The sequence below is a fragment of the Macaca fascicularis genome, chromosome 19 (assembly GCF_037993035.2).
Source record: "Macaca fascicularis isolate 582-1 chromosome 19, T2T-MFA8v1.1".
NCBI classification, from domain to species: domain Eukaryota; kingdom Metazoa; phylum Chordata; class Mammalia; order Primates; family Cercopithecidae; genus Macaca; species Macaca fascicularis.
The window spans coordinates 60,948,481-60,976,340 of record NC_088393.1 but is presented as its reverse complement, the minus strand read 5'-3'; the positions used below and the strand labels follow the sequence as shown (position 1 = coordinate 60,976,340).

The 27,860-nt window shown below is 42.1% G+C and overlaps 1 protein-coding gene across 5 annotated transcripts; it reads left to right on the top strand.

Annotated features, from left to right (window-relative positions):
* Positions 1–1,724: 1,724 nt before the first annotated feature.
* Positions 1,725–21,911, top strand: LOC102124297 (uncharacterized). 5 transcript variants are annotated; one of them, XM_045378511.3, is made up of 5 exons: positions 1,725–1,769; positions 7,229–7,289; positions 12,781–12,907; positions 13,374–13,480; positions 18,850–21,911. In XM_045378511.3, the coding sequence occupies exons 4-5, from the start codon at positions 13,384–13,386 to the stop codon at positions 21,096–21,098; spliced, it is 2,346 nt and encodes a 781-aa protein (XP_045234446.2). In that variant the 5' UTR covers positions 1,725–1,769; positions 7,229–7,289; positions 12,781–12,907; positions 13,374–13,383; the 3' UTR covers positions 21,099–21,911. The 5 variants fall into 5 exon arrangements, with proteins under 5 accessions (XP_045234446.2, XP_015297444.3, XP_015297443.3 ...); XM_015441958.4 differs by having other exon boundaries at positions 13,352–13,480; XM_015441957.4 differs by having other exon boundaries at positions 13,349–13,480.
* The last annotated feature ends 5,949 nt before the right edge of the window (positions 21,912–27,860 follow it).

The window sequence follows — 27,860 nt, the reverse complement described above, 5'->3', positions numbered from 1 at the left end:
GTCTACATTTATTTTTCCGCTGTACCCATAGGACTCATTAAAAATAACACAACTGTTGAAAATGTTTTTGAAATCCTGTTTAGTTATAATGCCTAAGATATTTTTATACTAACTCAGTGAAAAATTGTGGAAAAGTTTATCACATAGTAAATATGATTAGGCAGTTTTACTGGAAGGGCATTTCTCCAAAGGCTATGGAAATGTTCTTTTCAGTTTATGGTATTGAGCAATATATTTCATGCTTTATGTTCGATTGTAGTAAAATTACTTTTTATTTTTTAATCTGATTTTCCCTTTTATTTTTTTTCTTTCATACATTGTAACCCAGATGAAACGTTTAATATTTTGTTGTCTGTGTTACTAAAGTGAAATCTATAGAGTGTATATAAATAAGGGTGTTGTTTGGAGATAAAATTGTGTGACATGAAAATGTACATAAGACAATAGCCGGTATAAACTAGGTTCTCTATAAACATGAAAACACGGTGTCCCTGTAAGTCTTTAGTTCTACCGGGATGATACGTTAGAAATACTGGAAAATTATTCTTTAGTTGAAAATAAACCCAATTGTCACGTGGTGACTATTTTCCACACTCTGTTATCCACATCTAATAGAACATTAAGAAACAGAAAACAAAAAATAGCCCCAATATAGACTACAATTTTAAAATAAAAAGTACTGTGTCTAGTTACCTTCTAAACGCCCATAAAGTGACTTTGAAATTACATACTTAGAAATTATTGACTTAAGCATATTTTGATGCAAAGAAAGATTATGTCAAAGTTGTTTGTGGTTAATTTCAAGCGTGGAACGTAATAACGAATATAAGCAAAAATAATGCAGTTTATCTCTATTTTTAAAAAAAATTTGCATGGTTTAAATGAGCAGTTGACTGGGCACAGTGGTTCACTCCTGTAATCCCAGCACTTTTGGAGGCCCAGGCAGGAGAATTGCTTGAGGCCAAGAGTTGGAGACCAGCCTGGGCTGAGACCCCCATCTTTATAAAAATATATATTTTAAAGAACAATAAAGCAGCCCTTGGTGATCTAACTTATCGGGGGCCTTAACTTTCCCATGAATTGAGCACAGGCTTGACTCTTCCACTGGGGAGAATGGGGATTTGAAATGCAAAGGAGGTTCTGATGGGCTACTGCATTAAATTGCATATCCGTCCAGATAGGACGGATTTTAGACGCTGCATTTCCCATTCTACTTTGCATCATCCTCAGAGATAATTTCAGGACATTTCAGTTAAATTAAATGCATTTTAATTGCAGGAATTCCTGGATCCAATCGCTGTGCCTCGTGAATCCTCCACTAAGATCCCAGTTCCTAGACCGAGATCCCCGAATCCCAGATCCCCGTTTCTGAGCTGCAGGAGACTCCCTAGCATAATTGGGTCCAACCCGCCAGCAAACAATTTTAACATAAACCGTTTTCAACTTGGTAAGAGGAAATCATTTTGGTTTCTATCATAAGGGGTTCACATAAGTGTATTCTTTCACCTTAAAACTGCTTCAAATTGGAACGCTGTTGCCCGGGACACGGTGAACACTCCACCATTTCCAAACCGGGAAAAATCAGACTGCGGGCGAGGGCTGCAGAGAGAAGCGCAGACCCCGCCCCGGCTCCGCCCCAGCGTTTCGTCCGCAGACCCCGCCTCTCGCCCAGGCCCCGCCCCCAGAGTGCCCGGGCTCTTTTCCGCGCACGCGCAGTTTTCTGCAGTTCCGGAAGCGGATCGCGCTGGGTGGAGGTGACGCCGCCGAGCGTGAGTGTCCCTCAGTATGGATTAAACTTGCGAATCGCCCTGCCCTGTTTCCGCAGCCAGTTCCCGGGCTCGCTACAGACCTTAATATCCCCGCACCGCGCCCCTCCACCCCAGGTGTGGGTTCGGAGTCGCTTCCCTTTGGGTTGAAGTCGCTCTGAGGCTGCTCCCTGTCCCCGGCCTTTCGCGTCTTCCTCCCGCTTAAAACCCTTTCCTGACCCCTCCTCCCGCCCCGGGTTTTTTAAAGTCCTCACCCGCGAGGTGGATTCTCGCCGTGGGCACCTCCCAGCCTCGTCCTCGTCGGACCCTGCAGCGCAGCGCCGCAGCCCCAGTCCGGGGAAGGCCGCGTCCTCTGCCTGGTCCTGGGATCCTGTAGACGCCACCCCTCTCCCTAAGGCACCGTCGCCCCCCACCTCCCTCCTCCTCGTGCCGGGCCCTGCTGCTCCCCAGGCCTCGCCTTCGCAGTCACCGCTTCCCCTGCGCCCGCGTTGGGGAGGTGCCCGGGGCCTGCCCTGTGACACCCGGTGTTCTTGCCTGCCCAGCTCCAGCCCCTGGAAAATGCGCTCCTCCAAGATGCAGGCGTCTTACTCCAAACCCTCCTGTGAATGTGTGGGCCAAGGGGATTAGGAGATAGAGAGAGGGACAGAGACAGAGAAGTAGAAAAACTGAGAGGAAAGAATGAGGGGAACCCGTAAACAAATGGCAAAGTAGAGGATGGATGAGGGATTTGCAGAGATAGTAAGAGTGAAAGAAGGAACTGAGAAGGCAGGAGAAAAGCAATTGGAGAAATGTAGAGAAAAGCTCGATGTCCAGAGAGATGAAGGACAGCAAGGTAGGGAGAGGGGCAGAAAGTGGGAGGCTCCTCAGACAAGACAGTCCGGGAGAGGAGGAGGAAACTGGAGCCAGGGCAGACAGAGCAGCGTGGTGCTGGGACAGCAAGAGGGGCCCGCCAGTGACTAGGAGAGCAGAGGGAGAACCACAGTAGGCGGAGGCCTGGGATCTGGGGGTGCCAGAGAGTAAGGCAGAGGTGTAGCAGGGAAGAGGAGATTTAACAGAGAGAGCAGAGACGGGAGAAGAAAGGGGCAGAAATATATGGACTTGGGGACAATGAAAAAATTGGGGAGAAATAGGAATCAGAGTTGAAACAAGGCCCCAGAATGGGACAGAACAGGTACAAGAGGAGGAAGAAGGGGAGAAACAGCAGGAGATGGGAGGGGCTCAAAACGACACGCAAAGAACCAGGGGAAAAACACAGAAAATAAAAAATAAGCTAATGTGAGAGTGAGACCTATGTAGAGAATGAGGGAGGGAAACAGTATGGAAGCAAGAGAGAGACCCTGGGGCCAGGTGAGTGGTGCGTTGATGAAATGTGATGGTTACGTTGTGACACTGGTTTCTTGGTATATAATACTGCAACACATTTAAAATATGTTTACTCAAATTATGCAGCTGCAAATGAGAATTGAAGAAACTCCTTTACGTAAAATGTGTAAGACATGCATTTGACAATGATTAGTATTAGTGCATAGCTTCATTTGCAATCACTATTCAAACCAGAGTACAGTGACTTCGCTCATTTAGTTTTGAGTCCACTCACTTCCGTTTTCCTGGAATAAGGTAGGGTGTGGACGAGTGTATGAACTAAGAGGAAAAAGTATTTTTCCTTTGGTTTTCCTTCCTGTTGCACTCAATACAACAGTGCACATTCTACACAATGTCTCACCTCCACTCAGGAAAATGTGTGCGGATTTCTCCCACCAACAACCAATCTTTATCAGACACTGAGTGTCCTATAGTTCAACTCTGTACCTGGAGACAGGTTTCTGTACCTGAAACTCTGTACCTGGAGTTAGCATCAGATCCTACTGAGTGAGGCTCAGTTCCACGAAACTGCCCCTGAATCAGGTGCCAGTTGCAAGTCTCACGCTGGTACCTGAACTTCTGAGTGACCAGTTATACATTGGGGATTCCCTTGACATCCCCCTCCCAACCACCTCAGGTTCTATTAGTTTGTAAGGGCAGCTCAAAGAACTCAGGGGAACACTTCACTTAGTTTACACATTTGTTGTAAAGGATATTACAGAGGATACAGATGAACAGTCAGAAGGAAGAGCTGTCCTAGAAAGTGAAAGCAGAGGAGGGGTTAAGAGAACCACAGTATTTATCAGGTTACTCAAAAGTGTAAGTGACAGTTACCACTTGCATACTGTGTCTGAAGTAAGGGACAGTTTTAGACTGAGCTCTGAACCTGTAGCACCTCATCATGCAGCCATTTTTTTTTTGTTTTCTTTCTGAAACAGAGCCTCACTCTCACCCAGGCTGGAGTGCAATGGCACAATCTTGGCTCAAGGCAACCTCTGCCTCCCGAGTTCAAGCGATTCTCCTGCCTGCCTCAGCCTCCCAGGTAGCTGGGATTACAGGTGTGCGCCACCACACCCAGCTAATTTTTGTATTTTAGTAGAGACGAGGTTTTGCCATATTGGCCATGCTGGTCTCGAACTCCTGACCTCAAGTGATCCACCTGCCTTGGCCTTCCAAAGTGCTGGGACTATAGGCATGAGCCACCGCACCCGGCCTATGCTGTCTTCTTGTAGATAATGTCAGAGTTGAGTGAAATTGTAGGACCCCCGCCTCATGCCCCGAGCTGGGAGTCCCCTGGGAGTCCTCTGGTCATTGTGGGAAAAGCCACACACACATTTTAGTGACTAGAGGTGAAGTATTCTGTGTTTAATATGAGAGCAGAATGTAGAGTTGGGTATTTTCCTATCTCAGAGACTAAAGGAAAAGACCTCCAAGTGGCCCACCCACTCAGTAGTGACTGGGAATGGCCTGTTCCTACTTCTGGCTGCTACTGAGCCTGCAATTGTGCACCACATGCCAGCCTCACTCACAGTCTCAGGACAATATGCATGCCATCAATTTTAACTTTGTTTTTCTTCTCAATCCGTAAAGCTTTCAAAATTTTAACCTCAAGGGAATTCATCCCTGTACCCAGGGGGTGGTATTCTCCATTAATTCACGTACACAGGGCTGGGCACAGTGGCTCACACCTGTAGTACCAACACTTTCAGAGGCCAGGGTGGGAGGATTGCTTGAGTCCGGGAGTTCAAGACAAGCCTGGGCAACATAGCAAGACTCCTTGTCTACGAAAAATAGAAAAAAATAAGCTGGACATCGTGGCTTGCACCTGTGGTCCCAGCTACTTGCAAGGCTGAGTTGAGAGAATCGCTTGAGCCCAAGAGCTTGAGGCTACAGTAAGCCATGTTCATGCCATCACACTCTAGCCTGGGCAACAGAGTGAGACCCTGTCTCAAAAAAAAAAAAAAGACGCACACAGAATAAAGTCTTTTTTTCTTCTATACTCCATCTTTAAAACAAAAAATACTCTAAATTGGCCAGGTACGGCGACTCACGCCTGTAATCCCAGCACTTTGAGAGGCTGAGGCAGGTGGATCACTTGAGGTCAGGAGTTCGAGACCAGCCTGCCCAACATGGTGAAACACCATCTCTACTAAAAATACAAAAGTTAGCCAGGCATGGTGGCATGTGCCTGTGATCCTAGCTACTTGGGAGGCTGAGGCAGGAGAATCACTTGAACCTGGGAGGCGGAAGTTACAGTGAGCTGGGATCGTACCATTGTACTCCAGCCTGGGTGAAAAGAGTGAGACTTCATCTCAAAAAATAAAGATAAAAAACTCTAAACTACATTTCACTCTGTAGTAAGTACCCCTCTTCTATGCTCCATTTAAGTACACAATACACTACAATTTTTTTTTTTTTTACTTTGTGTTTAATTCTTGCCTTCAGTTCTTGCTTGAACTGTTGCTTAAATCAAGCTCGCATACCCAACATTATTTTTCATATACCACTGACGTTCTTTTTCATTTACCACTGACAGCTCCATTTGAAATTCAATGTTTAATGTCCTGTCATCTTTCCATTCCTGTCAGTAGCATGTGGCACAGTTGAACACTTTCTCTTCTATTTTCTTGGCTTTTAGAACATCCCGTTGAGCTTTACACATCTGTTTGTTGTAATTTTCTTTTTTTTTTTTTTTTTTTTGAGACGGAGTCTTGCTCTGTCAACCAGGCTGGAGTGCAGTGGGGCAATCTCGGCTCACTGCAAGCTCCACCTCCCAGGTTCACGCCATTCTCCTGCCTCGGCCTCCCGAGTAGCTGGGATTACAGGCGCCCGCCACCTCGCCTGGATAATTTTTCGTATTTTTAGTAGAGACGGGGTTTCACCGTGTTAGCCAGGATGGTCTCGATCTCCTGACCTCGTGATCCGCCCGCCTTGGCCTCCCAAAGTGCTGAGATTACAGGCGTGAGCCACTACACCCAACTATTTGTTGTAATTTTCTTATTGCCTCCCTGATCACATTGTGCTTTCCTCTTGTGTGTCCAGAACTTTCTGTTCTCTGAATATGGGCTTAGTCCTTCAGCCACTTTTTTTCTCTGTCCACACTCATTGCCTTTCCTTATCAACTCAGCTCATGGCTTTGAACCCCACCTGCACAGTTTCGTGTCACCTGCGGGACTCTCCCGTGAACTCTGGATCCTGTGTCTAGGCCTCCCAAAGTGCTGAGATTACAGACGTTAGCCACTGTGCCTGGCTAAATTTATTTATTTATTTATTTATTTTTTAAGAGAAATGGTGTCTCACTATGTTATTTAGGCTGGTCTTAAACTCCTGGCCTTGGCCGGGCGCGGTGGCTCAAGCCTGTAATCCCAGCACTTTGGGAGGCCGAGACGGGCGGATCACGAGGTCAGGAGATCGAGACCATCCTGGCTAACACGGTGAAACCCCGTCTCTACTAAAAAATACAAAAAACTAGCCGGGCGAGGTGGCGGGCGCCTGTAGTCCCAGCTACTCGGGAGGCTGAGGCAGGAGAATGGCGTGGACCCGGGAGGCGGAGCTTGCAGTGAGCTGAGATCCGGCCACCGCACTCCAGCCTGGGTGACAGAGCGAGACTCCGTCTCAAAAAAAAAAAAAAAAAAAAAAACTCCTGGCCTCAATTGATCTTTCTGCCTCAGCCTCCCAAAGTGCTAGGATTGTAGTGTGAGCCACCACGTTCAGCCTCTACCTTTCGTTTCTGAGGCCAGAGAGGTGAGGGAAGCTGTTCTCTGCATGGGGTTTGGTCAGGGTTGGGTGTGTGCCCTGAATGGGAGAGCTCAGTCCAGCCCACCTCCCAATTGCTGCAGCGTGTGTGTGGGCTTCTCCAGCAGGAGAGCCGATTCTGAAGAAGGGGGTCAGAAACTCACTTACTGGTCTTCCCGTAGGAGCTTCTTGTCCCTGCATCGCCCTGGTGCAGTGGGCAGCTGAGACCATCTTTCCACAGGGTGAGGTCTTCCCTGTGTGTGTGTGATTGTGCCATAGGAAGAGGATGTGTTGATTCTGAGCAATAAACAGCACATTTTGGATATTCAATATTGACTTCTAAAGGCACTTTCCTGTTACCTAAGGAGGAACGCTGGAAGAGGAGGAAGAGGAAGGAAAGAGAAGTCGGGCATGGCTCTCACCCAGGTAAAATAATATTATCAGTGGATTGTTCTGTCTCTTATTTCTTGCTGAAATGTCATTCTTTGAAGTTGGGAATCTTCTGAGTCTGAAGCGTCCTGCCTGACAGGTTTGCTCACACTCACCCGTGCCTTCCCTCAGTCTCTCATCTTGCTTAGATTCTATCTCCTGTGACCCAGTGACATGAACTTGGGAAGAGGCGGCACTGGGCATGGGCCTGGGAAGGGCTCACACCAGACATGGATGGAGACGGGGTGAGGGTCCCGTGGTGTCAGTGCTGTTGGGCAGCAGGGACTGTTCAGGGGCCACATCTGGATGCTCTGTCAGCTGTCTGTGGACCAGGAGTAGAGAAGCTGCATGTGGGAGTCATGTGCTAATGTGCACAAATACCTGCTAAATTCTGTAAAATAAGGCTAATAAGGGGAAATTTTTCTGGTTCATTTATATTACATTTGAAGCTGACCAAGTGAGTCACTGCATTTCCAACCTCAAACTCTTATTAATGACTGGGAATGGAATGGGAATTTTAGCCTGACAGACATCAGTGACAGAAGATTCTTTCATCCCATCATCTATTTTAATACATGAAATCAACCTAAATGGAAAATGCAGGAGAATCATTGAACTATTCTCAGAAAACCCATATAATGGAGACTGGTGTTTCTGCAGGGACCATTGTGTAGCGGGTGCTAGGTGAGAATGGTTATTATTTTGTTCAGTTATAGGAGCAGAACTTCTTTCACATTAGAGAGGATAGAACCATGTTCTTGTTTTACCAATTTTTTTTTTTGAGACGGAGTCTTGCTCTGTCACCCAGGCTGGAGTGCAGTGGCGTGATTTCAGCTCACTGCAAGCTTCGCCTCCCAGGTTCCCGCCATTCTCCTGTCTCAGCCTCCCAAGTAGCTGGGACTACAGGCGCCCGCCACCACGCCTGGCTAATTTTTTGTATTTTTAGTAGAGACGGGGTTTCACTGTGTTAACCAGGATGGTCTCGATCTCCTGACCTCATGATCCACCTGCCTTGGCCTCCCAAAGTGCTAGGATTACAGGTGTGAGCCACCGTGCCTGGCCTGTTTTTACCAATTATTAAATACTCTATTTATTGTATTTATTTATTTTGAGAGAGTCTCACTGTGGCACCCAGGCTGAAGTGCAGTGACATGATCTCGACTCACTGCAACCTCTACCTCCTGGGCTCAATCAATCCTGCTGCCTCAGACTCCCAAGTAGCTGAACTACAGGCACACATCATCATGCCTGGCTAATTTTTGTATTTTCTGTAGAGACAGGGTTTTACCATGTTACCCAAGCTGGTCTCGGACTCCTGAGCTCAACTGATTCACCCACCTTGGCCTCCCAAAGTGCTGGGATTACAGACGTGAGCCCCCACACCCGGCCCTGTTTCTCTTTTGTTTGTTTGTTTTTTTTTTGAGACGGAGTCTCGCTCTGTCGCCCAGGCTGGAGTGTAGTGGCGCGATCTCGGCTCACTGCAAGCTCCGCCTCCTGGGTTTACGCCATTCTCCTGCCTCAGCCTCCTGAGTAGCTGGGACTACAGGCGCCCGCCACCGCGCCCGGCTAATTTTTTGTATTTTTAGTAGAGACGGGGTTTCACCGTGGTCTCGATCTCCTGACCTTGTGATCCGCCCGCCTCGGCCTCCCAAAGTGCTGGGATTACAGGCGTGAGCCACCGCGCCCGGCCCTGTTTCTCTTATTTTAAACATTATATGTTGTATTTATCTGTTTTACAGTATAACTCCAAAGAAACTTGCAGCTTATGTCCTAAGACGTAAAGCATCACCTTTCCTGTCCGGTCTTCTACCCTCCCTCTTGTCTCAGTGGGGAAACAGTGTTGTCAGTTTTGTGTCAAGAGACAGCTCAAGTCCTATAGAGATGTGTTTATAGATTGTTATAACATTAAGAACAAAATTTTTGGCCGGGCGCGGTGGCTCACGCCTGTAATCTCAGCACTTTGGGAGGCCGAGGCGGGTGGATCACAAGGTCAGGAGATCGAGACCACGGTGAAACTCCGTCTCTATTAAAAAAAATACAAAAAATTAGCCGGGCGCGGTGGCGGGCGCCTGTAGTCCCAGCTACTCAGGAGGCTGAGGCAGGAGAATGGCGTGAACCCGGGAGGCGGAGCTTGCAGTGATCCGAGATCGCGCCACTGCACTCCAGCCTGGGCGACAGAGTGAGACTCCGTCTCAAAAAAAAAAAAAAAAACAAAATTTTTCGGTGAATGTTTTTTGGGTTTTGTTTGTTTGTTTGTTTGTTTTGAGACAGAATCTCACTCTGTCACCCAGGCTGGAGTGGTGCAATCTCGGCTCACTGCAACCCCTGCCTCCTGGACTCAAGCAAGTCTTTTGCCTCAGCCTCTAGAGTGGCTGGGACTACAGTTGCATGCCACCATGCCCAGCTAGTTTTTATATTTTTCGTAGAGACAAGGTTTCACCATGTTGACCAGGCTGGTCCAAACTTTTGACCTGAAGGGATCAGCCCACTTGGTCTCCCAAAATGCTGGGATTACCGGCATGAGCCACCATGCCCGGCCCTTCAGTGAATGTTTTGTTGTGACATTTTAGCCTGCAGATTTTGAAAATTTACGTGTTTTCATGTTAGGAAAGATTGATAGCTCATTCTCCATCTTTTTTGGAGCCTTCTCTGAATGAGGAGAGAGTGGATGTTTTAACTTTCACTGTTGTTATTACTAAACTGTGTATATGTGATGTGAGTGCATGTTTTTTTATTAAGCACACGTCATGATTTCTTTTTTTTTTTTTTTTTTTTGAGACAGAGTCTTACTCTGTCACCCAGGCTGGAGTGTAGTGGTGCGATCTCAGCTCACTGCAACCTCTGTCTCCCAGGTACAAGCGATTCTCCTGCCTCAGCCTCCCGAGTAGCTGGAATTATAGGCATCCGCCATCACACCAGCTAATTTTTGTATTTTTAGTAGAGACAGGGTTTCACCATGTTGGTCAGGCTGGTCTCGAACTCCTGACCTCAGGTGATCCATCTGACTCAGCCTCCCAAAGTGCTGGGATTATAGGTGTAAGCCACCGCACCTAGCCTACACATCGTGATTTCAAATAAGTTTTGTGCTTTTTAGCAATTCAAATTGTATCTTAAATATTTTCTGTGCCCTTAAATTTGTCTCAACTATCACATTAATGATTTAATAGTAAGAATAGTAACATATTATGGGCATAAATAAATGTGTATATATGCAGTTACCTTTTATGAAGTTCCATATTGTTATTCATGAACTTGTTTCAACTTTGCTCATTTAGGTACTTTTCATGTTCTTTTACTTAACTATTTGATTCTTTTTTTTTTTTTTTGAGACAGAGTCTCGCTCTTTCACCCAGGCTGGAGTGCAGTGGCGCAATCTTGGCTCACTGCAAACTCTGCCTTCCGGGTTCATGCCATTCTCCTGCCTCAGCCTCCCGAGTAGCTGGGACTACACATGCCTGCAACCACACCCAGCAAATTTTTTGTATTTTTTTAGTAGAGATGGGGTTTCAACGTATTAGCCAGGATGGTCTTGATCTCCTGACCTCATGATCCGCCTGCCTCGGTCTCCCAAAGTGCTGGGATTACAGGCATGAGCCAACGGGCCTGGCCAACTATTTGATTCTTTAGGTTTAATTCTTATTCCCAGACACCTGGATTTAGGTGCTTGCTCTGACATTTTAGCTCTTTGACTTGACGCAAGTTTCTTAGAGTATCTGTTATATATTTATCTGTTAGTAAGATGGGAACAGATCTTTCTCTCATGGGCTATCATATTCATATACAAGCTAGTACATGCAAGACATTTATTTAGAATAATGCCAGACCAAGCACGGTGACTTGCGCCTATAATCCCAGCACTTTAGGAGGCCAAGGCGGGCAGATCATCTGAGGTCAGGAGTTTGAGACCAGCCTGGTCAACATGGTAAAACCCCGTCTCTACTAAAAGTACAAAAATTAGCCAAGCATGGTGGTGGGTGCCTGTAATTCCAGCTATTTGGGAGGCTGAGGCAGGAGAATTGCTTGAACCCAGGAGGTGGAGGTTGCAGTGAGCCAAGATCATGCCACTGCACTCCAGCCTGGGCGATAGAGCGACTCTGTCTCAAAAAAATAAGTAAGTAAATAAATAAATAAGTAGAATAATGCCTTGCACTTGGGAAGTGCTCAGAAACATCTGTCATTGCGATGATCATCACAGTTTTTAGATTCTAACCTGTCTTTATTTAAATTCACTGTACACATTTTCATCTCGTAAGACATCACTCACGCTGTAGATCATCTGGATACTGAATATCACTCGGTGTGTCAGACATAATATATAACACTTCAATAAAGATAACCCGGTGTTGGTTTTTTATTTGTATATTTGTATAGTTTTTGTATTGTCTACCAAACTGAGAAATCAACACTGATTTAAAGACTATCCTAACCTCTTATAGAAAAGTATAGGAAGACAGAATTAAGAAAACATTCTGCCCAAAAATACCTGTGTGTGTGAGAATGTGGTGAAAACAAACCCAGTTTCTCCTACTGTACTCTCACAACAGAGAACACGATCCCAGATGTCCTGGGTTTTCCCATACACACACCAAGCGAGCAATTCTGCACTGGACACCAGCTGAGTGACCTCCTATTCAGTTCAATTCTGACACTATCTACCTGGACATAGCATCAGATCCCACAGGTTGAGGGCTCAGTCCCACAAGAGTGTACCCACTTCCATACCAGCTGCAAATACAAGTGGCCTTTTGCTTCTCACTGACTGGCTTATATATCATGAATTCCCATGACCCTCTCCTCAGGTTTGAATGATTTGCTAGAATGGCTCACAGAAATCAGGGGAACACTTTATTTATATTGACCCATTTATTATATGGGATATTACAGAATATACAGATGAACAGCCAGATGTAAGCAGTCTATTGGGTAAGGTACGGGAAAAGGAGCATGGCATGGTGGTGCTTTCCTGTAATCCCAACTACTTGGGAGGCTGAGTGCTGTCTTTGTTGGGGGTCTGGGGGGCATTCTCAGAGCCTCCATGTGTTTCCCTATCCTGAAACTTGTTCAGGCCCTGTCCTTTTGGGTTATTATGGGGGCTTCATTACGTGGGCATGATTGCTTACATCTTTGGCTATTGGTGATCAACTGAGCCTTCAGCCCCCATCCCCTCAGGGGAAGTTGGGGGATGGGGCTCGAAGTCCCAACTTTCTAATCCTGCCTTGGTCTTTCTGGTAACCACCCCCCATTCTGAAACTATCTTGGGGCCTCCAGCCACCAGTCATCTTATTAGCTTACAAAGGCACTTATCACTCCAGAGATTCCAAGTGAGATGTATGTCAGGAAAGGGGGATGAAGACCATATGTATATTTTATTATATCACAACTTCGATGTTGTCCCACTCACTTCAGTTTCATCTATTTTCCCTTCTCATTTTATGTGAAGTTTGGAACTTTCTTCATATCCCCTTGGTGAATGTGTTTTTCATTTTAGGGACAGGTGACATTCAGGGATGTGGCTATAGAATTCTCTCAGGAGGAGTGGACATGCCTGGACCCCGCTCAGAGGACTTTGTACAGGGATGTGATGTTGGAGAATTATAGGAACCTGGCCTCCCTGGGTGAGGATGACTTTCTTCCAGAAGTCAGGATCTTCCCCTGTGTATCTTTTCATTTTCCATGTGGGTCTCTTGGGAGCTCCTGCATTGCTTGGCTGAAACTGAAGCTGTGTTGACTCAAAAATGAAAGTCTCCATAATGTGGAAACTGGATTTTAATTGTCCTCTTCCCGATATCACTGGAGGGTTTCAGGACTTTTAAAATATCCAATTCCCTGTTTTCTATCCCCATGCTTTGATTTAGTGGTTTTGGGATGAGAGCTATATATTTGCATATTATAGTGTTTCCTAACAATTTATAAGGAAGCATTTAGTGGATGAATTTTTGAAGTGTTTTTTCAGATACAGCTGTAAAGTCCTCCCTCCTCATGTAAACATAGGACTGGGACTCTGGAAACATAGGACTGGGACTCTACAGCCCATTGTTTTCCTTTCTTTTCATAAGCAGGAATCTCTTGTTTTGACCTCAGTATTATCTCTATGTTGGAGCAAGGGAAGGAGCCTTTCACTGTGGAGAGCCAAGTACAGATAGCAAGAAACCCAGATGGATGGGAATGGATCAAAGCCGTAATTACAGGTAAGAGTTCGGATGGGTAGAGAAAATGCCGCTTATTAAATAGTGTTTAGGAAACTCTATGCAAATTTGAGAGTTCTATGGGAGAACAGAAATTTGAATCCTGTGACCTCTGAACAGAAATCTTTATTTGCCCCCTTTTGTCTGTCCTTTAGACTTGTACTATATCCTTTCACCTTCCAATGGTGCTGCAGCTCAAACAGACAAAGGCAAAGTCTTTATCATGATGGATGACAATGTTATCTAGCTTCTGAGAACTCTTGTTCCTTGACTCTATGTGGCACAGGGAGGGCTGTTACAAAAAGGTTGTTTGATGTCCTTTGGTGTTTCCTTCTGTAGTTGATTCTATCTGATGCCCAGTTCTCAGACATATAGATCCAAATTCTATATAGTTTGCTAAATTTTAAGAGTGTTTTAGTGGAGTTGTTAGGTTTTTCTAAATATAAAATCATGTCATCTGCAAAGAAGTATGTTTTGACTTCTTCCTTTTCAATTTGTATGTTTTTTATTTCTTTCTCTTGCCTAATTGCTTTGGCTAGAACATCAGTGCTATGTTGAATAGATGTCGTGAAAGTGGACATCCTTGTCTTTCAGATCTTAGCAGAAAGGCTTTCAATTTTTTCCTGTTTACTATGTTCCCTCTGGATTTGTCATATATGGCTTTTATCATGCTTAGGTATGTTTTTTCTGTACACAAGTTGTTGAGACTTTTTATTATGGAGAGATATTGATTTTATTGAGTCATTTTCCAGCATCTATTGAAATGATAATATGCTTCTTGTCCTTGATTCTGTTGATGTGATGAATCACATTAATTGATTTGTGTGTGTTAAACTATCCTTGCATTCCTGGAATAAATCCTACTTGATCATGGTGAATGTCTTTTTAATGTGTTGTTGAATTCTATTTGCTAATTCTATTTTGTCAAGGATTTTTGCATGTATATTCATCAGGGGTATTGGCCTATAGTTTTCTTTTTGTTGTTGTGTCCTTGTCTGTATTTTGGTATCAGGGTAATGCTGGCCTCGTAAAATGAGTTTGGAAATATGTGCTCCCTTCAGTTTTTGAAATAGTTTGAGTAGAATTAGTATTCTTTATTTTTTCTTTTCTTTCTTTCTTTCTTTATTATTATTATTATTATTATTATTTTGAGATAGTCTCTCTCTCTCTCTCTCTCACCCAGACTGGAGTGCAGTGGCACAATCATAGCTTACTGCAAACTGAAACTCCTGGGCTCAACTGACCCTCCCTCCACATCCTCCCCAGTAGCTGGCGTTACAGGTGCACACTACCATGCCCAACTAATTGTGGGGTTTTTTGTTTGTTTGTTAGTTTGTTTTTGAGATGGAGTCTCGTTCTCTTGCCCAGGCTGGAATGCAGTGATGTGATCTCGGCTTACTGCAACCTCTGCCTCCCAGGTTCAAACGATTCTCCTGCCTCAGCCTCCCAAGTAGCTGGGATTACAGGTGTCTGCCACCACACTTGGCTGATTTTTGTATTTTTAGTAAAGACGGGGTTTCACCATGTTGGCCAAGCTGGTCTTGAACTCCTGACCTCAGGTGATCCTCCTGCCTTGACCTCCCAAAGTGCTGGGATTACAGGCATGAGCCACCGTGCCTGGCCGAATCGTTTTTTATTTTCTAGTAGAGCTGAGGTCTTGATGTGTTGCCCAGGCTGGTCTCAAACTTCTGGCATCAAGCAATCCTCCCATCTTAGCCTCCCAAACTGTTGGGATTATAGGCATGAGCCAACATGCGTAACCAGTATTAACTATTCTTCAAGTGTTTGGTAGAATTCAGCAGTGAATTCATTCAATCCTGGGCTTTTCTTCTACATGAATTTTTTTTTTTTTTTTTCAGCTTCAATTTTGTTATTGGTGTCTTCAGGTTTTCTATTTCTTCATGGTTCAATCTTGATAGGTTGTATGTGTCCAGAAACGCATCCCTTTCTTCTAGGTTTTAAAATTTGTTTATATGTAGTTGTTCATAATTGTCTCTAATGGTCCGTTGTGTATCAGTTCTAATGTTTTCTGTTTTGTCTCTGATTTTATTAATTTGGGTGTACCTCCTCCTGACCTTTTATTTCAATTTAGCTAAAAGTTTGTTGATTTTGCTTATCTTTTTAAAAAAACCTACTTTTCAAGTTAGGCATGGTGCCTCACGCCTATAATCCCAGGAACTTGGGAGACTGAGGAAGGAGAATTGCTTGAGGCAGGGAGTTCAAAACAGCCTGGGCAACATAGTAAGAGACCCCATCTCTAAAAATAAAATGAAAATTAGCCAATCATGGTAGTGTATGCCTGTAGTCCCAGCTACTTGGGAGGCTGAGGCAGGAGGATCACTTAAACCCAGGAGTTCAAGGCTGCAGTGAGCTATGATTGGGCCACTGTACTCCAGCCTTTGTGAGAGAGGTAGACCCCATCTCTTAAAAAAAATATTTTTAGGCCGGGTGTGGTGGCTCACAGCTGTAATCCCAGTACTTTGGGAAGCCAAGGCGGGTGGATCACCTGAGGTCGGGAGTTTGAGACCAGCCTGACCAACCTGGAGAAACCCCATCTCTACTAAAAATACAAAATTAGCTGGGTGTGGTGACACATGCGTGTAATCCCAGCTACTCAGGAGTCTGAGGCAGGAGAATCTTTTGAACTCGGTAGGCAGAGGTTGTGGTATCGCCAGTATCGCGCCACTGCATTCCAGCCCGGGCAATAAGAGCGAAACTCCATCTCAAAAAAAAATTTTTTTTAATCCTACTTTTCATTTTATTGATCTTAGATATTGTGTTTTTAGTCTTTATTTTGTTTAGTTCTGTTGTGATCTTTATTATTCCTTTCCCTCTACTACTTTTGGGTTTGATTTGTTCTTGCTTTTCTAGTTGAGGTGTATCATTAGGTACTTTATTTGTTGACTTACTATTTTTTTGATATAGGTGTTTATTGCTACAAACTTTCCTCTTTTTGCTGCTTTTTCTGTATCCTATAGATTGTGCTATTTTGCATTTTAATTTGTTTCAGGAAATTTTTAGCCAGGCATGGTGGTGGCTCATGCCTGTAATCGCAGCACTTTAGGAGGCTGAGGCGGGCAGATTGCTTGAGCTCAGGAGTTTGAGACCAGCCTGAGCAACATAGCCAAACTCCGTCTTTGTAAAATATACAAAAATTAGCTGGGCATGGTGGCGTGTGCCTGTGGACTTTGCTACTTGGGGGACTGAGGTGGGTGGATCACTTGAGCTGCACTCCAGGGTAGGTGACAGAGCAAGACCTTATCTCAAAAAAAAAAAAAAAAAAAGGGAAAGAAATGTTTATATTTCCTTCTTAATTTCTTCATTAACTCAATGGCTGTTCAGGAATATGTCATCTAATTTCCATGTGTTTGTGTATCTTCTTTTTTTTTTTCTAGACAGAGTCTTGCTGTGTCACCCAGGCTGGAGTGTGTGGCACAATCTTGGCTCACTGCAACCTCCACCTCCTGGGATCAAGCAATTCTTCTGCCTCAGCCTCCCAAGTAGCTGGGATTATAGGCATGTGCCACCACTCCTGGCTAATTTTTGTATTTTTAGTAGAAACAGGGTTTCACCATGTTGGCCAGGCTGGTCTCTAACTCCTGACCCCAGGTAATCTGCCCACTTTGGCCTCCCAAAATGTTGGGATTACAGGCGTGAGCCACTGTGCCCAGCTATATTTGTGTATCTTCTGAGGCTCTTCTTGTTGGTTTCTAGTGTTATTTTACTCTGGTCAGAAAAGATACTAGATACAATTTTGACTTTTTTGAATTTATTGAGACTTGTTTGGTGTTTTAATATATAATCTGTCCTGAAGCATAATCCACGTGCTGATGAGAAGAATATGTATTTTGCAACAGTTGGATAAAATGGTCTGTAAGTGTCTGTTAGGGCATGGAACATGCCTGTAATTTTAGCTACTTGGGAGGCTGAGGAGAGAGGAATGCTTAGGGCCAGAAATTCAAGGCTGCAGTGCACTGTTAACTCACCTGTGAATAAGCACTGCACAACAGCCTGGGCAACACAGGGAGATCCCATCTGTTTAAAATAGGAAAAAAAAAAAAAAGTCTTTTTTAAGTTCATTTAGTCTGCAGTATACTTTAACTCTAATTTTTTTTAATTGGTTTTCTGCCTGGATGATCTATTCATTAACAAAAATTGTGTTTTGAAGTCCTCTAATATTATTGTATTGCTTCCTATCTCTGCCTTTAGATTTATTAACATTAGGTTTACATATTAGGGTGTGTATGTATTTGTTATATCCTTTTGCTAAGTTGATCCTTTTCTCGTTATATACTGACCTTGTCTCTTTTTACACTTATTGACTTGAAGTCTGTTTTATCTAATTACTGCTCTTTTTTTATTTCTTTTTCCATCTCCTCACTTTTTGTCTACATATATCCTTATAGGTGAAGTGAGTTTGTTTGTTGTAGGCAACATATAGTTAGCTGTGTTTTATAATCCATTCAGCAGGCCTCTCTCTTGTAATTGGAGAATTTAGTCCATTTATATTTAATGTTATTATTGATAGGTAAGGACTTATACTACCAGAGAAAATCACTTAAGCACAAAGGAAGACAGTAAGAAAGAAAGCCAGAGAGGAGTTAGAAAACAATTAGAAAAGAAGTAACAAAATGACAGTATGTTTTAATTCATTGCTCTTTATTATTAATATGTCTATTACAGGCTTTTACTTTGTGGTGACCATAAAATAAGACTTACAAAAACACCCTATAGCTTTTAACAGTTTATCTCAAATCAATATCAACTTACCTTTGATTGCAGAAAAAAGAAACTAAAACCTCTGTGTGTATTCATTCCCTTCTCACCCTGCATTTTGAATTTTTTATGTCACAATTTATGTTGTGTACTGCCTATCTCTTAACAAATTGTTGTGCTTATTTTTAATAGTTTTATCTTTTGGCCCTCTTAGTAAATATATAAATGGTTTGCACACCATGATTATGATATTAATATTAGTGTAACAGTTACATTGTGTCATTTTCTTTGGATTTGAAGAACTCCCTTTATCATTTCTTGTAAAACAGGTCTGATCATGGTAAATTCCCTTAGCTTTGTTTGTCTGGGGAAGACTGTCTCTCCTTTATTACTGAACGATTGCTTTGCTGGCTACAGTCTTGTAGGTTGGGAACTAGGCTTCCATGCTATTAACTTGAATTACATGGAATCAACTTTTCTTTATTAAACAATCCTCTTTCTTTTTTGTGTTCCTAAAAATTGAATATTATTGTTCTGAAGTTTCATAAATCTTTTCAGTATAAGAATTGCTTTTGGTGTAATATTGTTTTTCAGTGTAAAATACTTGTTTACATACTACAATTAATTGGAAACCTACGGATCTTTATATCTTGTAGCTCTCTCTTCTGAATTTTTAATGAAAGATTTACCACACAAAGGGAAGAGTAATAAAGGAGAAATATTCCAAACAGTGATGTTGGAAAGACAGGAAAGCCATGACATTGAAGGCTGTTCCTTCAGGGAAGTCCAGAAAAATACGCATGACCTTGAGTATCAATGCAGAGATGCTGAAGGAAATTACAAAGGAGTGCTTATGACCCAAGAAGGCAATCTCACTCATGGAAGAGAGGAACATGATAAAAGAGATGCAAAAAACAAGCTTATTAAAAATCAGCTTGGATTAAGCCTTCAGTCACATCTGCCTGAACTGCAGCTTTTTGAATATGAAGGGAAAATTTATGAATGTAATCAGGTTGAGAAGTCTTTCAACAATAGTTCCTCAGTTTCATCACTTCAACAAATGCCTTATAATGTCAAAACGCACATTTCTAACAAGTATCTCAAAGATTTTATCTCTTCTTTATTACTCACACAGGGGCAAAAAGCAAATAATTGGAGAAGCCCTTACAAATCTAGTGGATGTGGCATAGTCTTTCCTCATAATTCACACCTTGTGAGTCATCAAAGAAGTCATACTAAAGAGAAACCTTACAAATGTTATGAGTGTGGCAAAGCCTTTAGAACACGTTCAAACCTAACTACCCATCAGGTAATCCATACTGGCGAAAAACGTTACAAATGTAATGAGTGTGGTAAGGTCTTTAGTCGAAATTCACAACTCTCACAACATCGGAAAATTCACACTGGAGAGAAACCTTATAAATGTAACGAATGTGGCAAGGTCTTCACTCAGAATTCACACCTTGCAAGACATCGAGGAATTCATACTGGAGAAAAACCTTATAAGTGTAATGAGTGTGGGAAAGCCTTTAGAGCTCGTTCAAGCCTAGCTATCCATCAGGCAACCCACAGTGGAGAAAAACCTTACAAATGTAATGAATGTGGCAAGGTCTTCACTCAAAATTCACACCTTACAAATCACTGGAGAATTCACACTGGAGAGAAACCCTACAAGTGTAATGAGTGTGGCAAAGCCTTTGGTGTTCGTTCAAGCCTAGCTATTCATCTGGTAATTCACACCGGAGAAAAGCCTTACAAATGTCACGAATGCGGCAAGGTCTTTAGGCGTAATTCACACCTTGCAAGGCATCAGCTAATTCATACTGGAGAGAAACCTTACAAGTGTAATGAGTGTGGCAAAGCCTTTAGAGCACATTCGAACCTAACCACCCATCAGGTCATCCATACTGGAGAAAAACCTTACAAATGTAATGAATGTGGCAAGGTCTTCACTCAAAATTCACACCTTGCAAATCATCAAAGAATTCATACTGGAGTGAAACCTTATATGTGTAATGAGTGTGGCAAAGCATTCACTGTGTATTCAAGCCTAACTACCCATCAGGTCATCCATACTGGAGAAAAACCTTACAAATGTAATGAGTGTGGCAAGGTCTTCACTCAGAATTCACACCTTGCAAGACATCGGGGAATTCATACTGGAGAGAAACCTTATAAATGTAATGTATGTGGCAAGGTCTTTAGGCATAATTCATACCTTTCAAGGCATCAGCGAATTCATACTGGAGAGAAACCTTACAAGTATAATGAGTATGGCAAAGCCTTTAGTGAACATTCAAACCTAACTACCCATCAGGTCATCCATACTGGCGAAAAACCTTACAAGTGTAATGAGTGTGGCAAGGTCTTCACTCAGAATTCACACCTTGCAAGACATCGGAGAGTTCATACTGGAGATAAACCTTACAAGTGTAGTGAATGTGGCAGAGCCTTTAGTCAAACATCAAAGCTTGCAAGGCATCAGAGAGTTCATACTGGAGAGAAACCATATGAGTGTAATCAGTGTGGGAAAGCCTTTAGTGTCCGTTCAAGCCTAACTACCCATCAGGCAATCCATAGTGGAAAAAAACCTTACAAATGCAATGAGTGTGGGAAGGTCTTCACTCAGAATTCGCACCTTGCAAGACATCGAGGAATTCATACTGGAGATAAACCTTACAAGTGTAGTGAGTGTGGCAAAGCCTTTAGTCAAACTTCAAAACTTGAAAGGCATCAGAGAGTTCATACCGGAGAGAAACCATATGAGTGTGGGAAACCCTTTAGTATCTGTTCAAGCCTAACTACCCATCAGACAATCCATACTGGTGGAAAACCTTACAAATATAACGTGTGGAAAGTTCTAAAGTCAGAGTTCAAACCTTGCAAGTCATCACAGGATTCATAGTGGGGAGAAACCTTACAAATGAAGGTGGTAACTTTTGCAGTTAGAATTCATTCCTTTGACAACATCAGAGAATTTATTCCTGAGAGATTCCTTGAAAATGCAATGACTGGCTGGACGCGGTGGCTCACGCCTGTAATCCCAACACTTTGGGAGTCCAAGGCAAGTGGATCACCTGAGGTCACGAGTTCAAGACCAGCCTGACCAACAGGGTGAAACCCCATTTCTGCTAAAAGTGCAAAATTAGCTAGGCCTGGTGGCACATGCCTGTAATCCCAGCTATATAGGAGGCTGAGGCAGGAGAATCACTTGAACCCAGGAGGTGGAGGTTGCAGTCAACCAAGATTGTGCCATTGCACTCCATCCTGGGCAAAAAGAGCGAAACTCCATCATAAAGGAAAAAGAAAATGCAATGACTGTGGTGAACTCCTCATGAGTTCAAGTATTAATAGACATCCAAGAGTCCATAATAATGAGAAATCACATAAATGTACTGTGTGTGGCAGAGGCTTTATTCAGGCCTCACAGCTTTGTAGGCATTAAAGTCTACATATTTGATGGAACCACACAAATGCAATGTGTATCCTGAAGCTCTTACTCTAAGACTGTAACTGTAGGTGAGGATTCATACAAAGAGTGACTCAGTCTCTAGTTCTTTGATTCACTTTTAATATGATAAACTGCACGATAATTACACATCCCCATATGGTAAAACTTAAGACATTATATATTTCAAAGGTTGAAGGACATTTGGAAATGGCTGCTTACCTTCAGGTTATAAAATCTTTCATTCCATTGTTTGAGGTTTCTTAAAAAGAGTACTGTTTGTGACTTTCAACCTGAACTATGGATCTGTGGCTATTTTGCATCCTTAAGCACCTTTCATGGTGCCTGTCTGGGAAAGAAACGCAGTATGGAAAGGCCTACTTCATTACATGAGGATAATTTTTATCTATGTTTATTGAAGAAGGAGGACTCTGCCTTATAAAGTTAAATCTTCTCTCAATTGAGAGACCATGGTTTAGGAGCAGAAAATAATGTAAAACTATGATTATCAATCATCATACTGATTGTGTTCAAGGTGCTCTTCTGAGAGACACCATGGGTTTTAGGGAAGTCAGGCTCTACCTGCATTGAGTAGGCCAAGACCTCAGGACACTGGAATTTTTATGAGAGGAGAGTAATAAGTTATTAGTGACATATATGTAATAGGTTATTAGTGACATATATGTGATAGGAATAGTGCAGGGGAAATGGTTGCCACTTTCTCTATTGAATGGCAATAGCTGTTTTATAGCAGAGATTGATGAAAAATAGGCTTATTTTTGAAATCGAAGAGATAACAGTTATTGGAATGGAGAGCTTGGTCAGAAGAACCAGAATACCGTGTTTTTTGTTTTGGTTTGGTTTGTTTTTTTTTTTAGAATTCACACTAATTGCTGGAATTACATTTTGCTATAGTTTTATTAAGAATGTGTCACAGACATAATGTTTTGCCAAAAAATTCAACGTTTTCTTATAACTATGAGCAAATCACATTCTTTGTACCAACACTGTTTTATCCTACCTCAGTAGGATACTTCATAACAGATAATAACAATACACTCAGTCTTTTAGGTTGGAGGATCTAGAACAATTTTTTTTTTCTTTGTGGAATCAACATACAATTTTGGGAAACTGTAATCATACTCTGCACTTGAATTATTCTCTCTACACTCTGCCTTAGAATATTTATATGGATATAATGAAAATCCCATAGAAAGTGCAATTTTGATATTCTTACACTGTGAAACCTGCCACAGTGTGGGTGAATATATATCATATTTTATTTTTACATGTTTGTGTGCCAAATAACCATGGCATGCATCTTTATTTACATGAAGTGAAAATACAAATATAGAAGATGTATGGGCTGAGTGTGTTGGCTCGTGCCTGTAATCCTAGCACTTTGAGAGCCCAAGGCAGGTGGGTCACTTGAGTGCAGGAGTTAGACCAGCCAGGGCAACATGGCAAAACCCTGTCTCTACAAAAAAAAAAAAAAAAATAGGAAAATTACCTGGACAGAGTGGCTCACGCCTGTAGTCCCAGATCCTCTGGGAGACTGAGGCAGGTGGATCACTTGAGCCTGGAGGCAGAGGTTGCAGTGAGCCAAGATCACACCATTGCACTCCAGCCTGGGTGACAGAGTGAGACCCTGTCTCAGAAAAAAAAAGTTGTATGGAAAATATTAGCTGGGTGCGGTGGCTCACACCTGTAATCCCAGCACTTAGGGAGGCTGAGGTGGGTGGATTATGAGGTCAGAAGGTCGAGACCACCCTGGCCAACACAGTGAAACCCCATCATCTACTAAAAAATACAAAAAAAAAAAAAGTTGACTGGACGTGGTGGCATGTGCCTGTAATCTCAGCTACTCGAGAGGCTGAGGCAGAAGAATCACTTAAACCCAGGAGGCGGAGGTTGCAGTGAGCCGAGATCGCGCCACTGCACTCCAGCCTGGGCAAGAGAGCGAGACTCCGTCAAAAAAAAAAAAAAAATTATAAATAGTGCAGAATAACAAAAATAACACTAATAAAGAATCCTATGCTCAGTGAAATAATTTGACAAGACTAATATTCATCAGTTTCCTCTTAAAAATGAACATATAAATGGAAATTTCATTTTGTTTTGGTAGGTAAACTAGAAGTTTCATAAATTTAACCTTATCACGTTTTTGGCAATGTTAATTTGTCACCTCTCCACAAGAAGTGTATTGAACTCCACCTACAGTTTGGTTTAGATATGGAAAATGATGATGCCAAACAATGAAGTTTTAGGAAAATGTGTATTGCATAATGAGGCTTTCTGTGAGAAGCAGGATTGACTTCCCAAACTGGTCCAAAATGGCTTGAGAGAGCAAGGATAAATAACTTGCTTGGGGTGTTATGGTAATAACCTTTAATAAAAGGGTGAAGTTGGGGTGAGGGTCCCACACGTGCTTTGAACTTCCATCTAGTGCCAAAGGAGGGAACACGGGCATTACCAGCTTGGCCAGATGGGCAGAATAAGAAGGGGGAGTGCAGAGGTATAAAAGGTGTTATAAGACGAAAATCACAAAATGGAAACTGACTCTAGTACAACACTGAATATTTACTCTTGAAACTTCTGATTTCTGGCCAGGCATGGTGGCTCATGCCTGTAATTGCAGCACTTTGGGAGCCTGAGGCAGGTGTATCACCTTAGGTCAGGAGCTCAAGACCAGCCTGGCCAACATAGTGAAACCCCATCTCTACTAAAAATACAAAAATTAGCCAGGTGTGGCAGCGCATACCTGTAGTTCTAGCTACTAGGGAGGCTGAGGCGGGAGAATCACTTGAACCTGGGAGATGGAGGTTGCAGTGAGCCGAGATCTCACCACTGGACTCCAGCCTGAGCAATAGAGTGAGACTCTGTCTCAAAACAAAAGAGAAAAAAAAAAATTTCTAACTTCTTTGTTAGGAAAGACCTTCGCTTTCTTCATATAGTAGATAACTACTCTTCCTTTTCTGCTGAACCCATAGATCCCATTACATAACGTCATTCTTGAAAATGTTTGTGAAATGCTGTTTAAATTGCCTAAAATATTTTTAGAGTAGTTCAGTGCAAATGAATTTGTGGAAAAGTTTATTACATAATATGATCAAGCAACTTTAGCCAAAGGGTATTTTTCCAAAGGCTGTGTTATGTTAATGTCATGTTCAGTTTATGGCATTGTGTAATATATTCCATAGCATCTTTTTTTTTTCTTTTTCTTTTTAGACGTGAGGTCTCGCTATGTTGGCCAGGTTGGTCTTGAACTCTTGGCCTCAAGCATTCCTCCTGCCTCAGCTTCCCAAAGGGCTAGGATTACAGCCGTGAGTCAATAGTAGTAAAATGACTTTTTGTATATGATTTTTACTTTAAGGATTTTTTCCTTCCATACATTTTAATCTAAATTATATGTTTACTGCATTTCTTCTCTGTGTAACTCCAGTGAAAACTTAGAAAATACATAAATTAGGGTGTTGTTTGGAAATAAAATTTTGTGACATGAAAATGTATGTAAGACAATGGCAGGTACAGACTAGGTTCTCTGTAAATAGGAAAATGGAGTGTCCTTGTAAATCTTCAGTTCAATTAAAGTACAGGGATACTAGATGGTGAAATGAAGTCTCTTAATATGGAAGTTATCAAAGATCAGCTGCTTGAAAATCAAGCGTGTGGATGTTAACCAGCATCTGGAGAAGTAAATGAAAATACAGTTAATAAGAGAGTCCCCAAGATACTATCATTTATGCAAAGGAGATAATTTCTCTCAATGAGTCCCTGGAGGCAGTTCAACTTCCCACTGTGGCTGGTATTTCTGTTCTGAGCCAGAGGCTCTTACAGCAAAACATGATATTTGTGCAACTTTTGCCATGATAGCTGCCATTTAATATACTCCCTTTAGTTTTGTTTCCATTTAAAAAAAACATATATATATATACTTTAATAAGTGATTTATCTTTGCATATATATTTTCTTTTAGGTCAATCGCAGTTAGAGTAAGAATCACAGTTATTAATGCTTTAAATGTAACAACTGAATCGTCAGCTCCCTGAAATAAGTATTGATGATATTCTCATTTCAGAGGTGAGGAAACCTAGGACAGATAGGCAAAATAATCAAATTAGGCCAGGCACAGTGGCTCATGCCTGTAATCCCAGCACTTTGGGAGGTCGAGGTGGGGGGGGATCACCTGAGGTCAGGAGTTCAAGACCAGCCTGATCAACATGGTGAAACCCCATCTCTACTAAAAATAGAAAAATTAGCTGGGTGTGGTGGTGGGCACCTGTAATCCCAGCTATTTGGGAGGCTGAGGCAGGAGAATCGCTTGAGCCTGGGAGGTGGCTGTTGCATTGAGCCGAAATCCCATCATTGCACTCCAGCCTTGGCGACAGAGCAGGACTGCATCTCCCTCTCTCTCTCTCTAAAATTCATATATAATATATGTATATTATATACATATAACATCATATATAATATACGTATATATTATGTACACACTATGCTGTATATGCATATACTATATATAATATACATATATGTATATAATATACATATGTATATAATATACATATATAATATACCTATATACATATAATATACATATATAATGTATATAATATATACATATATACACACATAATATACACTGTATATAATATATACGTATATAATATACACATTATATAATATATACATATATGTTACATATAATTAGAAAATGGTTAAAACTATGAAGTGACATTTCACTGAAGCAGATATACTGAGATAAATAGGCACATAAAAAGATTTCCAACGTCACCATCCATCAAATCTCAGACCTCAGCATATTCTGCTTTAAAAGGCTCAATCACATTTCAGTAAGAGGCAGAATGGAGATTTGAATCCATGTTGTCTGGCTGCAAAGACAAAGCTTTTAATGATGATGCTACGGTAACAATGCTAGTTATTTTTGTCCTTTACTCACCAGCTATGCCTATTTTGTTAGTATCTCTTGTAATTTTTAAATGGTTTATCTTCATGTGTCATTGTGATTGTGGTAACTTTGTATTAAATCTATATTTTTATAGATCAATTAAGTCTACATTTTTTTAGATCACTATTGCCTATGCATCTTACCTAAATGAATGACAGAGACACTCATTACCACATAATCCTGTAAGAAAGATTATCAAATCTTTCGAAGGAGGCATCCAGTACCTGAGGTGTGAGTTTAAGAATTCACTAATAGTGGCCAGGCGCGGTGGCTCACCCCTGTAATCCCAGCACTTTGGGAAGCCAAGGTGGGCAGATCACCTGAGGTCAGGAATTGCAGACCAGCCTGGCCAACATGGCAAAACCCTATCTCTACTAACAATACAAAAAATAGCTGGGTGTGGTGGCACACACCTGTGGTCACAGCTACATAGGAGGCTAAGGCCAATGAATCGCTTGAGCCCAGGAGGTAGAGGTTGCAGTGAACCGAGTGCACGCCACTGCACTCCAGCCTGGGTGACAGAACAAGACTCCGTCTCAAAAAAAAAAAAAAAAAAAAAAAAATCGCTAATAGTGACAAAGACAGTGCATATTTGTTGAGCTAATATTTTTGTATCTGTGTTTCTGTTGTTAGTTTCCAAAAACAATTACAGGTTGCTAATACACATCAACTGGACTGTTCAGTAGAAGCTCCTGTGTTTCCCATTATCTCTGACAGCATCCAGGGGTTCATATGGAGAAAGCAAAAAATGCTGAGGTCTGAGATTTGATGGATGGTGATGTTGGAAATGTTTTTATGTGCCCATTTATCTCAGTATATCTGCTTCAGTGAAATGTCTCTTCATAGTTCTATCCATTTTCTAATTTGATTATTTTGCTTTTTTTTTAAGTCATTCTAGAATTCTTTATACATTCCACATACCAGTTTTATGGCAGATATATGGTAGGCAAATATTTTCTATTATTCAGTACTGTATTAGTCCATTTTCACACTGCCATAAAGATACAGTCAGAGACTGGGTGATTTATAAATAAAAGAGGTTTAATTGACTCACAGTTCCACTTGGCTAGGGAGGCCTCAGGAAACTTACAATGATGGAGGAAGGCAAAGGGGAAGCAAGGCACGCCTTGCATGCAGTAGGAGAGAGAGCGATCAAAGGAGGAACTATCACAGATTTTTAAACCATGAGATCTGAGAACTTGCTATTATGAGAACGGCATGGGAAAACCACCTCCATATCCAGTCACCTC

Coding starts and splice junctions, on each gene's coding strand:
- LOC102124297 (XM_015441957.4), top strand. Junction 12,908..13,348: donor TAGGAACCTGGCCTCCCTGG/GTGAGGATGACT, acceptor TCTTTTCATAAG/CAGGAATCTCTTGTTTTGAC. Junction 13,481..18,849: donor GATCAAAGCCGTAATTACAG/GTAAGAGTTCGG, acceptor TATATCTTGTAG/CTCTCTCTTCTGAATTTTTA.